The sequence below is a fragment of the Podarcis melisellensis genome (genome assembly GCF_964234715.1).
Source record: "Podarcis melisellensis genome assembly, chromosome: 2".
Taxonomy (NCBI): Eukaryota; Metazoa; Chordata; class Lepidosauria; order Squamata; family Lacertidae; genus Podarcis; species Podarcis melisellensis.
In genome coordinates, this window is record NC_138529.1 from 118649085 (window position 1) to 118662919 (window position 13835).

Here is a 13835-nt window from a genome sequence, read left to right on the forward strand (position 1 = left end):
TGCTGCCAATCGTGGCTCTTCTTCAGAGATCCCACTCTTGTCCACTTTGAAAAGGAAGTGATGGAAGATGATATTGGCCCAGAGATGGAAAGAAGATAAAAGTCCCAACCAGAGAAAAATGGCAGATTAAATTGATGGATTAGGCTGAAATGGCTAAAAAGACCGGAAGAATCAGAAATAAGGAAGACCAAAATTTTAATAAGGAATGGGGAAAATTTATAATTTACCTTAAAAAACCATTGTAAACAGTTGAAATTGTTAGTAGGATTGGAATAACACTTGTAGTTTAATGGTGGGTTTTGGATATAATGGAGATGTGAAAGATCTGGATTACAGTCATACCTCATACCTTGCTTCATGTTACATTCTTTCAGATTACATCCCGCGGCGACCTGGAAGTACCGGAAAGTGTTACTTCCAGGTTTCACTGCTCGCGCATGTGCATAAGCACTAAATTGCACTTCACGCATGCGCACAAGCACCAAATCACACCGCGCATCTGTGTAGATACGGCACTCCAGGTTGCGCTCTTTTCATGTTTTGAACGGGCCTCCGGAACGGATCCCGTTCGCAACCAAAGGTACCACTGTATTATAAAAGATGCAGGAAGAAAGGATTAACAATAGGGGAGGAAGAAAGTCCAAGAGATTCTTTGGAATCCTGTTTCTGTGTTGTATGTTGGATATGTGATTGTAAAACTGTAATTTGAAAAACCAAGTAAATGATTTTTTTCCAAAAAATAAAAGGAAGTGGTGGGACCATGTGCAAGGTTAGAGATGCTGTGCAAGTTTGACCAAGCAACATAAAAACCTTTGTGGAGAGTCTGGTGACTTAGAAAAAAAAGGAGAGCCTGGCTGTTGAATCAGCCAAGTGGTCCAGCATCCTGTTCTCACAGAGGCCAACAAGGGGACCTCATGGGAAGCCCGTAAGCAGGAGCTGAGCACAAGAGCCACACTCTAGCGCCCCTTGCCATTCCCAGCGTGGCATTAAGAGGCCTGACCGTGGAGGCACAGCCAGTACGTATCCGAGCACAATTCAAAGTGTTGGTGCTGACCTTTAAAGCCTGAAACGGCCTCAGCCCAGTATACCTGAAGGAGCGTCTCCACCCCCATCGTTTAGCCTGAACATTGAGGTCCAGCTCTGAGGGGCTTCTGGCAGTTCCCTCCCTGCGAATAGTGAGGATACAGGGAACCAGGAAGAGGGTCTTCTCGGTGGTGGCACCCTCTCTCTAGAATGCCCTCCCAGCAGATGTCAAGGAAATAAACAACTATCTGACTTTTAGAAGACATCTGAAGGCAGCCCTGTTTAGGGAAGTTTTAAATGTTTGTTGTTTTTCGTTTCCTGCAGACTGTCTCACCAGAGTGGTGCACGCTCTAGTTATCTCCCACTTGGACTACTGCAATGCGCTCTATGTGGGGCCAGCTTTGAAGGTGGCCAGGAAACTACAACTAGTCCAGAATGCGGCAGCTAGACTGGTGACTGGGAGTGGCTGCCGAGACCATATAACACTTGTCCTGAAAGACCTATATTTGCTCCCGGTACATTTCTGAGCACAATTCAAAGTGTTGGTGCTGATCTTTAAAGCCCTAAACAGCCTCAGCTCAGTATACATGAAGGAGCGTCTCCACCCCCATCGTTCAGCCCGGACACTGATGTCCAGCTCCGAGGGCCTTCTGGCAGTTCTCTTCCTGCGAGAAGTGAGGTTACGGGGAACCAGGTAGAGGGCCTTCTTGGTGGTGGCACCATCCCTGTGGAACCTCCTCCCACCAGATGTCAAGGAAAAGAACGTCTGAAGGCAGCCCTTCAGGGAAGTTTTTAATGTTTGATGTTTTATCATGTTTTTAATGTTCTGTTGGGAGCCGCCCAGAGTGGCTGGGGAAACTGAGCCAGATAGGTGGGGTACAAAAAATAAATCATCACCATCCTCACTGTCCCTGCAGGAGTGATTTCCAAATCCTCTTGAATGTGTCTTAATTCCCGAGGCCAAGGGCAACAATATTCTTAAACAAGAGAAAGTTTAATTGACTGAGTGAGAGTTCATCCAAATCAGAGAAGTGCCAGCCATTTCCATGACTTGTTGTTTAGTCGTGTCCGACTCTTCGTGACCCCCTGGACCAGAGCACGCCAGGCATTCCTGTCTTCCACTGCCTCCCGCACTTTGGTCAGACTCATGTTTGTAGCTTCAAGAACACTGTCCAACCATCTCGTCCTCTGTCGTCCCCTTCTCCTTGCGCCCTCCATCTTTCCCAACATCAGGGTCTTTTCCAGGGAGTCTTCTCATGAGGTGGCCAAAGCATTGGAGCCTCAGCTTCATGATCTCTCCTTCCAGTGAGCACTTCCATGACTAATCTGTAGATTTAAAGGCTAGGACAAAATACACTGGTGCTTGCAGAAGAGGAACTACATGTCACAGCTGCTTGGGCTTAACCAGAGAGACTGCTGGCCAGCCTCAACTGACAGACTCCCAAAAGGTGTCACGCAAAACAGGGATGAGCCAAACAAGAGACAACACATTCAGAACTGCTAGCAGCATTAAAAGAGAATGCTTCGAGAGGCGGGGAATGGCTTCAGTTTATTTATCCTTCTAAAGTCTACAAGGAAAAGATATTTTTTCAGGAGTGTCATTTTCAGGAGATGTAATGCGACTATCATATGTGGTGGACCTGTAAAAGAGTATTAGGAAATAATTAATAAGGGATTGAAAAAAATGTTGAGAAGTACTTTCCCAAAACAACCAGTCCTTTTTGTTGGGGATAATTCAGATGGAAATTCCCAGGTGTCAAAAAAGGTTACTGATGTGTGCCACTACTGCAGCCCGTGTTTGGTTAGCCCCAAAATGGAAAACGACTGAAGTACCAACTAAAGAAGAATGGCAACTTAAACTGATGGAATATGTGCAGCTTGCAGACCTAACATACAGAATCAGAGAACAAGAAGAACGTATATTTGAAGTAGATTGGAAAATGTTTATTGAATATATGGGGGGATGTGTATTTTTGAAAACGTGGGCTGCATTAAGATGAATTTAACAGTGTAAATAAGCTTTGATGGATGCAATAAGGGAATACTGAATGGTTTAGTTAATATTAAATACACAGGGATTTATGCTATGCAAAATGAACCATGGAAAGAGAAGGGAAGTCATTGATATTTTAAGGTTGTTTAAATTAATATTCTAAAATGTAAAACTGAAAAATAATAAGAATAATGGAGAAAAATAATAATTCGGGAGCGTCAACTCAGCATTAACAGGGAACCTGTGAGTATCGTAGAACTGGGGTTTTTGTGGTGTGAACTCAGTTTGGAAGTCTTGCCCTGGAACCAGACTGAAGATATTAAAAAATTGGTGATCAGGGCAGGACAAAGAGACCTTCTGAAGTCAGCCAAAGCTGTGGATTCACGGCTCCCCACGGCTGCCACAAACCTACTGCATGGAGCATTTTAATAAGGCGGGTATTTTGGTAGAAATGGGGAATGGTCATAGCTCATTTGCAGAGCACCTGCTTTGCGTACGCTCAATCCCTGGCATCTCTGGGTAGGTCTCAGAGAGAACCCTGCCTGGAATCCTGGAGAGCCACGGCCAGTCAGTGTGGCAACTGTATGCCGGATGGACGCAACGGCCTGGTTCGGGCAGCTTCCTCTGTTCCTTCTGCCTCCTCATATGAAGTGAGTGATGACGAATGCTATCCCCAGAGTGAGAGCGTTCCTGCATCAAGGCTTCTGAGAGCCAGTGTGGTGTAGTGGTTAAGAGCGGCAGTCTCGTAATCTGGGGAACCGGGTTCGCGTCTCCGCTCCTCCACATGCAGCTGCTGGGTGACCTTGGGCCAGTCACACTTCTCTGAAGTCTCTCAGCCCCACTCACCTCACAGAGTGTTTGTTGTGGGGGAGGAAGGGAAAGGAGAATGTTAGCCACTTTGAGACTCCTTCAGGTAGTGATAAAGCGGGATATCAAATCCAAACTCCTCTTCTTCTTCTTCTCTTCTCTGTTCATCCACTGGTGGCTCACGAGCCGCGATTTCCAAACGAAACCCCACCAGCAGTTGTCGCACTGGTAAGGTCTCTCCCACATGTGGGTGTTAGGAGCCATTCTGCAAAGAAACAGAAAAGATGATTGTAACTTTAAGAACTGTTTCTGTGAGTGGTTTTCTAGGCTGATTAGGTACAGCTGCTGATGAGTACAAAAGGAGGAGGAGTTGCAGTTTGAATTTGCCTGCAGAGAGAGGCAAATTCCCACATGCTTTGCGTTTGTTGTTTTGTATAGCTGTAATAAAACCTTTGTTTGAGTGTTTTACACTGGTCTCATGGTTCTGTCGTCTGCCACCAGAACAACCCCCCTTCTAACAGGTTATGGGCGCCAGTCCTGAGTGGGCAGAGACAGAGCGTGGAAAAGAACCCAGAGATTGGAAGTGACTCAGCATTTCTCAAGCAGCTGGCTGTGTGAAGGCGTCGGCAGGGAGTGTCTGTTTGAGACCAGGAGCCAAACAATTTTTCAAGCCACGTGTGAGTAAAGACTGAGTGGAAAGCTGAAAGCTGGGTGGAGCCATGGCTGGACTTAGAGCTGGAGCTCAAGGGAGAGCTTCATGTTTTCCAGCAGAGAAACTGGGAGAGTCCAATTATATGTCATGGAGTTTACAGATGCAGACATTTTTAAAGAAAGAACAATGTTGGACTGTTATTGTTAATGCTCCTGTAAAAGATAAGTATGAAGAGTTAGATTAAGCAGACCAAAGACTGGAGGACAAAGCATATGCCAATCTAATTTTGAGTTTAGAGAAGTCTCAATTATCTCATGTGTGAGACCTTAAAGCAGCAAGTGAGATTTGGAAAGCACTGAGAGCAATACACGTTAAGAGATACTGCTGGCAGCAAAATTACTCTAATGAGAGCTCTGTACCGAGCCAGACTAAGTGAGAGTGAAGGTGTTTCAAAACACCTTCAAAGAATGCGTGATTTATTTTCACAGTTAAATGAACTTGGGGAACATTTTTCTGAGCAGAGAAAAGTTTATATTGTGCTGTCTTCACCTCTCAAGTCATGGGATAATTTAGTGATGATGCTGGAGGCAATTCCAGAAAACCAATTAACGATGCATTTCTTAACAGGGCGTTTGCTTGATGCAGAGGAAAGCCGCCATGAGAGGAAGGCGACAACACCTCACCGTAACTCCGGAAAATGTTCAGTTTTTCTGGACTGCAATACCTGCAAGGAGTCTAAAAGTAAGCGGAGATCTTATCCTGAAAGTAATAGAATTAGCAAGAAGCCATTTGCTTTAGTACACTCAGATCTTTGTGGGCCACTTGCAGAATCTGAAGGAGGAGCAAAGTTTTTTCTGGTTCTTGTGGATGATTATAGCCAGTATACTTGGGTATACTTGTTAAAACACAAAAGTGAAACTGGTCAACTGATTAAAAATTGGGTCAACTATATAGAAAGGAAGTTTCCCTACAAAGTTACCCAATTGCAGAGTGACTGTGGAGGCAAGTTCATGTCTGAAGCCCCTTAGATATAGTTACAGATAGAAGGGTCTGATGACTTCTGTTTCAGTGTATCTGAAGAAGTGTGCATGCACACGAAAGCTCATACCAAGAACTAACTTAGTTGGTCTTTAAGGTGCAACTGGAAGGAATTTTTTTTGTTTTGTCCTTAGATATAGTTGAAAAAACGTGGTATTAGTCACCATAAATCGTGTCCTTTTTCACCTGAAGAAAATTTGATTGCAGAACGCAAGATAAGATCTTTACAAACAATGCTATGTTATGTGAGTCTGGCTTATCCAGGAAGTTTTGAGGGGAAGCAATTATCTGTGCTAATTACATACAGAACAGATTGTTTCATTCTACCATAAACAATACCCCTCATTTTTTGCTTTATGGAAAAAAGTCTTTTTTGGACCATGTTAAAACTTTTGGTTGTTGGGCTTGGGTTCACATCCCAAAAGGACAGAGAAGGAGAGGAGATCCCAAGGCAAAGAGACTTAGATTTGTTGGTTATCAAAGTTGGTCAAAAGGGTATCGTTTTGCACTAGGGCGTGGCAGAGTTGTGATATCAAGACATGCAGAGTTTTGTGAGCAAGATGGTTGGGCTCATTTACATGGAAATTCAGAAGTTTTATCTTCAGATGATACAGATAAATTTGTGAAATCTGAGGAAGAAAAGCCACAAATTAAATAAAGTTCTGAAAGTGATAGTGATGAGGAATCAGGGGATGAGAGTTCCAGTACACAATCTCCTAAAGCTGAACCAATTTCTCCTGAGCAAGATGAATCAAGAGGGGAAGATAGTTCAGAGGGGGAGAGTGCTCAAGTTAGAAGATCACAAAGAAGCAATAAGGGGGTACCTCCAGAAAGGTTTATTATACAAGAAGTTAAAACTGTTGATGTGAAGAAAGAACCTTGTGATTATGAGGAGGTTTTAAAGTTACCACACCAGGAAATAGTAATGTGGGAAAATGCAATGAGAGCAGAAATGAAATCTTTGGCAGAACATAATGTGTTTACTATTGAGCCATTGCCAGAAGGAAAAAAGGCAGTGGGCTGTAGATGGGTGTATAAAATAAAACACTTGGCGGATGGTAGCGTTAAGTACAAAGCTAGGCTGGTAGCATGAGGCTTTACGCAAATAAAAGGTGAAAGTTTTGATGAAACCTTTTCTCCTACTGCAAGGAGCGAAAGTATACGTTTATTGCTAGCTATTGCAGCACAACGTGGGTTTAAAGTAAATCATTTTGATATTGAAACAGCTTATCTTAATGCAAATCTGCACAAAGAAATTTTTATGAATCAAGCACCAGGTTTTGAGGCAGGCGAACAGAATTCTGTATATAGGTTACACAAAGCAATCTATGGGCTCAAACAATCAGCTAGAAATTGGAACAAGTGTCTCAATAATGCTTTAAAAAATCTTGGCTTTAAAAGTAGCTTAGCTAATAATTGCTTGTACACTAAAGGAAAGGGTGATAAACAAGAATTATGTTTGTCTTATGTTGATGATTTGCTTTATTCTACAAAAAATGACAAGCAAATGGACAAATTTGCAGAACAACTAAGAAAGGAATTTAAAGTAAGAGATTTGGGACCAGTGAAAAATTATCTCGGCCAAAAATTCAAAGGACAAACGATGGAAGATTTTTGCTGAGTCAAAAAGATAAAATAATGGAATTACTAGAAAGAACAATATGCAAAATAGCAAGGGAGCAAAAACCCCAATGGAATTAGGTTTTTTCAATAATGAAGGAGAATGCACAGAACCAGTAAATCCTGAAATGTACCATTCAATAGTTGGACGTTTATTATACATTTCATTGTGGAACAGACCAGATTTGAGTTATGCAGTTGGAATACTGAGCAGACTAGTAAGCTACCCCACAGAAAATGCCTGGAAGGGTTTAAAACGTATTTTCTGGTATCTAAAACTTACACTTGATTATTGTTTAAGATTACCATCTTCAGTGTCTACAAAATTGCAGTGTTACGTTGACAGCGATTGGGCCAACCTGCCTGATAGAAAATCCATTTCTGGCATGGTGTTTCAATTTGGAGATTCCTTGATAGATTGGAGGTCCAAAAAGCAAGGAATCGAGACCACATCTTCAACAGAGGCTGAATACTGTGCTTTATCAGAGTTGTGTAATGAAATAAAATATTACGTTCAAATCCTCAATTATTTAATATACAATGTGATTATCCAGTTCAAATATGGAAAGATAATCAAGCTGTAATAACCTTGTCTGGGTCTGAGCAGTTCAAAAGTAAATCAAAACATTTGGAGATTAAAGATCAGAATGTAAGTGAAAATGTTAAACAAAACCTGATAATGCTGAAATACTGTGAGAGCATGTAAAATGTGGCTGATATATTTATGAAAGCACTAACTTTTGAGAAACATGCACAGCTAGTGACAAAATTAGGAATTGTTGTGCATGATGTATAAATATGTTTTGTATATGTTTAAAGTACTGTTTTGTTTCTGTATCTGTTTGAATGAGAGGGGGTGTTAGGAGTCATACAGAAAAAATGATTGTAACTTTAAGAACTGTTTCTGTGAGTGGTTTTCTAGGCTGATTAGGTATAGCTGGTGATGAGTATAAAAAGAGGATAAATTACAGTTTGAATTTACCTGCAGAGAGATAACACCAACATGATTTGTGTTTGTTGTTTTGTATAGCTGTAATAAAACCTTTGTTTGAGTGTTTTACACCGGTCTCATGGTTCTGTTGTCCGCCACCAGAAGAAACCCCCCCTCTAACGGTGGGTTCTCTTATGTCAGAGAAGGTCTGACTTGTAGCTGGAGCTCTTCCCGCAGACAGAGCGCTTTTATGGCTTCCCCTCCGTGTGGACTCTCCGGTGCTGGACGAGCTGGAAGTTGCAGCGGAAGCTCTTCCCGTAGGAGGGAAGTCCAGTTCTGGGCACCACAGTTCAAGAAGGACACTGACAAACTGGAACGTGTCCAGAGGAGGACAACCAAAATGGTCAAAGGCCTGGAAACGATGCCTTATGAGGAACGGCTAAGGGAGCTGGGCATGTTTAGCCTGGAGAAGAGGAGGTTAAGGGGTGATATGATAGCCATGTTCAAATATATAAAAGGATGTCACATAGAGGAGGGAGAAAGGTTGTTTTCTGCTGCTCCAGAGAAGCGGACACGGAGCAATGGATCCAAACTACAAGAAAGAAGATTCCACCTAAACATTAGGAAGAACTTCCTGACAGTAAGAGCTGTTCGACAGTGGAATTTGCTGCCAAGGAGTGTGGTGGAGTCGTCTCCTTTGGAGGTCTTTAAGCAGAGGCTTGAAACCATATGTCAGGAGTGCTCTGATGGTGTTTCCTGCTTGGCAGGGGGTTGGACTCGATGGCCCTTGTGGTCTCTTCCAACTCTATGATTCTGTGAGGGACACTGTTAGGGCTTCTCCTTGGAGTGCTTCTTGCCGTGCGCGACGAGGCGCGAGTTGCACATGTAGCTTTTCCCGCAGGCGGAACACTTGTAGGGCTTCTCCCCCGTGTGGGTTCTCTGGTGGATGGTGAGGGCGGACTTCTGCCGGAAGCCTCTCCCGCAAGCTGAGCATTTGTAGGGCTTCTCGCCTGTGTGGGTCATCACGTGCATGACCAGGCTCCAATTGCGGCTGAAGCTCTTCCCGCATGTGGCGCAGCTATAGGGCTTCTCCCCGGTGTGCTTCCTCTCGTGGATGATCAGGTGTGACGGGCCGTCAAAGTTCTTCCCGCAGTAAGAGCATTGGTGCAGTTTCGTGGCCTCTTGGGTCCACGGGTGCTGCAGAAGGTGGACGGCGCAAGAGATGGACTTGCTCGGCCTGTTCTTGGGGCGGATCTTCTGCTGCTTTCTTGGTCTCGGCTTATGCTCGGAAGTCTCTTCCCGCTCCTCGCCCCAGGAAGGCGTATTCTCCGCTGTTCTCCTTTGGAAGCAGCTCTGCAAAGTCGCCACTTCCATGGCTTTCTCGAGTGGGGGGTTTCCCTCTTGGTGTTCATCTACCTGCCAGCAATCTGTTAAGAAGTGGGGGGGGGGGGGAGGAACCATAGAATGAGCATGTTGCCAAAACCCTTAAATTATGATGGATGTCAAAATAGGCTTAATGCCTCCGTAATGTCAAACCAGGCTTCGAACGAGTGAAAAATCCAGTAGTACAGATGTTAAAAATATAAACATCTATAATCAAAATACGCGATAGAACAAATTAAAGCAGAGGTAATCCTTACCAACCTCTGCCCTATGCCATTTCCCACATTGTCCATAGGTCCCCTAACCCTCTATGACATTTGGGGGTCCATGGAAGGGGGGTGCTGGGCTGAAAAGGGAACTTGGAAGTAGCAAAAACCGCCTGGCAGTGGACCCCCTGATGCTGTCTGTGAACTCTCCAGCCAGCACCTTTGGTGATCTGTACCTGGGCCGCTGTAAGCTTCGAAGAAAGCTCCTTTTTTGCTCTCACCTAAGAGCCTCTATTGTAGTGTTTCAATTTGAGTTGGGACACTCACTGAGCTACGACCCACTTCCTGCAGGTACTCTCCCTGCTCCCCAAAATTGTGGCCACCATTGCATATTCCTTTCCGTAGTGTCTGGCTTAGCTTAGCTTTTGTCTTTACAGTGGTAACTCTGGTTACAGACGCTTCAGGTTACAGACTCCACTAGCCCAGAAATAGTACCTCAGGTTAAGAACTTTGCTTCAGGATGAGAACAGAAATCATGCTCCGGCGGCGCGGCAGCAGCAGGAGGCCCCATTAGCTAAAGTGGTGCTTCAGGTTAAGAACAGTTTCAGGTTAAGAACAGACCTCCGGAATGAATTAAGTACTTAACACGAGGTACCACTGTATTATGTATTTTGTGTTTTGATCTTCAGAGGAAGGGCGCTATACAAGTTTTATAAAATAAATAAATATTGCCTGTGAAAATGCCAGAGTTTTAGCTATGCACATCCAAAAGCCGGTTTACTTGCGTCTAACTGATGCGCGACTATGCATGCGTACATTGTGGTGACCTAGAAATGGTCGGGAAAAGAGGCGAGGTAGGGGCATAATGGGGAAGAGTGAGCTTAGGCACACTCCGCCATCGCAGACAGTGACCCAGAATGCCAGCCCTGTGCAAATCGGGAATGGCCTGCCTTGTACGGGGGGGGGGGAGCATTTTCTTGTGTCCAACCTCAATCACCTTGGAGCACAACAAATCAATCTGACAGATGCACAGAGAGCAGAGCTAAAGAGCCAAATCTAGAATACAATTTCATGGAAAAACTCACAACAAATTGGGATAGGGAGAATTAGTTTCTTTTTACCCAAAGGGGCCTTGTTTTCATAATTCTGCAGGACCTCCCTGGGCTCAAGTCTTCGGCCTGGATCCAGCAAGGAACGTTCTCCTTTGGGAGTGCACACTGCCCCCTCTTCAATGGCCCCCAGTCCCTGAAAGAGAGTAAAACTTTCCACTCAACCTTGGTGGGACACCTCCATTCTGCACCAAGTCCCAAGGGCAGCCCCACACAGAAAGCATCCTCCGGAAAAATAATCTCTCAAAGGACCTGTTGATGGCATTTTACCATTGTACTGTGGAGAGTGTATTAACTTATGGTCTGTGTGTGTGGTTTGGGAGCTGCATGGTCAGGGAAGAAACAATGCTGTCCAGGGTTATAAAGACTGCAGAGAGAATAATTGGGCGCACTCTTCCCACCTTGGATCAAATCTATGCTCCCAGGTGCCACAAGAAAGCTGCAGAGATAGTGCAGGACAGTGCGCACCCCGGAAATGATCTCTTTCAGCTTCTGCCTTCTGGAAGAAGGTCCAGGGTTATAAAGACTAGGACTACCTGCCTGAGAAACAGTTTCTATCCAAATGCGATTTTGGTTTTAAACACAGTGTGAGGTAGTCTCTGTATTTAATTATGGGGCATCAAAGTTTTTAGGGGGTTAACCAGGCTGGGATAGCAGGCTTGTTGGTTTTTGAATGTCTGATGTAGATTTCTTCAATTTCGTTGCTCTGTATGGGACAATGAAAATAAAGATTATCGTATAGTAATCAAGCCTCAAGGATACCAATGCATGAACAAATGCGACCAGGCTTGTGAAATGCGGCCCAGTATTTTTATGGATTATCAGTTGTTTTCATAGGCAGTTTGTACTTTATCTCGTGTATTGCAGACCATTTTATCACTCCTGGTAGTTTCTTAAAAAGTTAAATAAAGATACAAATTTGAATACTGGTTTGCAAGCTAATGGTCACTTCTTTAACCCCTTTGTTGACTCTGGACCCCCAAGTGCTTCTCTCACCTGCCCTTCCACTTTCTCCGCCTCCTGGTGCCTCAGGAGGAATTCCTCTGCCAGGACCAGGACGCAGCCCTCTGAGCTTCCCTGCTTTTCTTCTTCGGTGACACAAGCAGCCGCCTCTCCAATGGTCCCCAGTCCCTGAAAGAGGAGGAGAAAACATTTTTCCTATTAAGCCCCAGCAGAGCAAGAGAGAGCACATTCAGTTCTCAACATGTATAACTTGCATTATCCCTGGCATTAATCTCCGGGGAGCCACAACCATTCATTGGGTGATCGGGGAGTCATGTTCTTAAGCAAAATGGCCACTTCTTTAACCCCTTTGTCGACTCTGGACCCCCAAATGCTTCTCTCACCTGCCCTCCCGCCTTCTCCGCCTCCTGGTGCCTCAGGAGGAACTCATCGGCCAGGGCCACGGCCTGGACGCAGCCTTCTGAGCCTCGCTCCTTCACCCAGCTCCCCATTTCCGAGGGCAGCACAGCCAGAAACTGCTCCAGGATCACCAGGTCCAGGATCTGCTCCTTGGTGTGCTTCTCTGGCCTCAGCCACTGATGGCAAAGCTCCCTCAGGAGCCCGTAGACCTCGCGAGGGCCCTGGGCGTCCCGGTAGCAGAGCTGCCGGAAGAGCTGGCGATGAGCCTCAGAGCTGCTGACATCCTCCATCTTGATTTCCTTCTCTTGCCTGATGTTTCCCTGGCTGATCTTGCTGTCTCCTGCTCCAGCCCACTGGCTGGGAATGGCTGCTCCCTCAAAGGAGGACCCAGAAGGCTTTGCCTCGCCCCATGCCCCATCCCCTAGGAGCTGTGGGCTTCCTTCTCCCCCAGAGTGTGGGGCCTGCACAGTCCGGAGGAATTCCTGCCACTGGGCTTCCCATTGCCGGGACGACAGCTCCTCTTCCGACTCCTCTTTGATATGTTGTGGGTCCGTCTGGCTCGGACAAGGCCCCTCTATGCCCCCAAGACAGACAGTCCCTTCCGGAGCCATCTCTGGTGCCAGCCTTGCCAATTCCACCTGCTCCATTTTAATTCCTGTCTCCGCACCGGCCTCTGCTGCCCACTGGACCTGCAGATCCAGAGAGGCCGCTGGAATTTCTGCTCTCTGCTCTGCAGCCATTTTCACTCACAGGGAGACGTCCCTCAGTTGTCTTCTGTGTAAGGGACAAAACGTTTCCCCTGTTAATTTCTGGGTCAGCACAAGAATGAGGTTCCTGGGAACGTGTGACGGAGTGTTGCCTCTCAGTCAGCGGCAAGTCTCTGGCCAAAGAAGCGTCACATGGAAGCTGAAATCTTTCCCCCACTTCTGGCAAAAGCTTCTCTACACTGAAAGAAATGGGAATCGAAACAGACAAAAGTGAGGCAACTGACGGAACAGGGTGCTTTGGAGGCCCCATCTGCACTAAACATTTAAAGTGGGGTGAAACCGCTTTAAAAAGACACCATTTCCCCAAATTATACTGGGAGCTGTAGTTTGTCAAGGGTGCTGGGTGTTGCTAGGAAGCCCCTATTCACACAGCTACAATTCCCAGTGTGGCTTAAGGAGCAATCCTTCATCCCAGGGAACTCTGGGAGTTCTGCAGGGGGGAAGGAAGATTCCAGGCACTGACTGACATCGGTTCTCCAAGGTTCCAGGTAAAGGTGTTTCCCCCCAAACCAAGGATTGAAGTGTGACATTCTGCATGCAGGTGCTCTGTAGTCCCTTTCCTTAAAGATTAAGTAAGATTCTCGTCCTCATGGTTCTGTGAAGAGCTATTTAAATGATTAGGAAGCGTCATTATCCCAAATTGGTCTCTCTGCTGCGGGATCGTTGGCTCTTCATAGCTTTCAGGCAGGGAACAGTTACAGCCTGACCTGGAGATCCACGCAGAGCAGCTGCTCTGCCGCCAAGTCAAATCCCTTCCCTTAATCAACCATTAAGATTTATTTTGCATATGAGCTACCGGGGGGGGGGGGGGATGAGAATGCTGCTGTACCCACAGGTAAGGGGGCGCTTGGGACTGTCACACCAACAGGCAAGTAGCTCTCCAGGATTTCATATAGGGCCCGCTCCCAGCCCTTACCTGGAGATATCCAAGATTGAGCTCAAGA

The 13835-nt window shown here is 45.5% G+C and overlaps 1 protein-coding gene across 1 annotated transcript in view; it reads right to left on the bottom strand.

Moving 5' to 3' along the window:
- Window positions 1-13835, bottom strand: part of LOC309363243 (uncharacterized protein) — a 30304-nt gene that overhangs the window by 15557 nt on the left and 912 nt on the right. Inside the window, exons 2-5 of the mRNA XM_081899347.1 lie at window positions 12109-13070; window positions 11759-11893; window positions 10739-10898; window positions 8900-9491 (exon numbers count right to left, since the gene is read on the bottom strand). Coding sequence (XP_081755473.1) covers window positions 8900-9491; window positions 10739-10898; window positions 11759-11893; window positions 12109-12864 — 1643 coding nt within the window. The 5' untranslated portion in view covers window positions 12865-13070. The remainder of the gene's footprint in view (window positions 1-8899; window positions 9492-10738; window positions 10899-11758; window positions 11894-12108; window positions 13071-13835) is intronic.